Consider the following 805-nt stretch of genomic DNA (forward strand, 5'->3'; position numbering starts at 1 on the left):
TTTTTAGATGTTTGAAAGATGTCAACATTGGCCAGATTCGATGAATCATTCAGCTAAATTAATTCGTGATACCTGTGAATTACCGGTGAAAATTATGCTTCAATTAATTTCTTGGAATAAAAACCAACCACAAATAACAACAAATAAAAAACTTAGTTTTATTGAAAAAATGCCAAATGAATTATTGGTGAAAATTTTTCAATACTGCGATGATGCTGATTTTGCAAATTTACGTTTGCAATGTACTCGATTCGATCAGGTAACTAATTGATAATTTTCTCAGGTGAACAATGAAACGGAAAATATTAAAAAATTTTGCAAATTAAGAATTCAAAATTTTTTAGAACCTAATATGAATTTAAAAATTGAAATTGTAATATTTTGTATGATGTGTAAAATTTAGCATAACGTTAATTTCATTTAAATTTAGTTTTCAAAAAAAAAAATTAGATGAGGAATTTTAATAAAATTAAAAAATTCATTACTTAATATAAATTACATCAAAAATGAATTTTGAAGTTTTCAACTTTTAATTAAATTTTGTTAACTATTTCAAGGTTTTTTTTTACTTTTTTGCTTTTTGCTTTTTGACAGTAATGCTAACGATTATTTTAGCTAATAACAACATGTGGTATTTTGTTAGCCAAACGTTATCGTCAACGTTTGGTGACATGTTTAACAATAACTTATAATGCAAGTAATGATGCATTTGTTTTGGCAACATTCAAGAAAAGTCATTCATATAAGAAGAATTCAATTGAGGTATCACGCGCAGATGTCTTACGTGGATGTTATCATAATCTCA

General features: G+C 25.5%; 1 protein-coding gene across 1 annotated transcript; it reads left to right on the forward strand.

Moving 5' to 3' along the window:
• Positions 1 to 7: 7 nt before the first annotated feature.
• On the forward strand, positions 8 to 263 carry LOAG_16128 (hypothetical protein; the record flags this gene model as incomplete). Its single annotated transcript, XM_003151616.2, has 1 exon — positions 8 to 263. A coding segment is annotated over one exon (255 nt), but the record flags the coding sequence as incomplete, so codon positions are not given.
• Between the last annotated feature and the right edge of the window lie 542 nt (positions 264 to 805).

This window comes from Loa loa (assembly GCF_000183805.2).
Source record: "Loa loa unplaced genomic scaffold supercont3.4215, whole genome shotgun sequence".
In the NCBI taxonomy this organism is placed as follows: Eukaryota; Metazoa; Nematoda; class Chromadorea; order Rhabditida; family Onchocercidae; genus Loa; species Loa loa.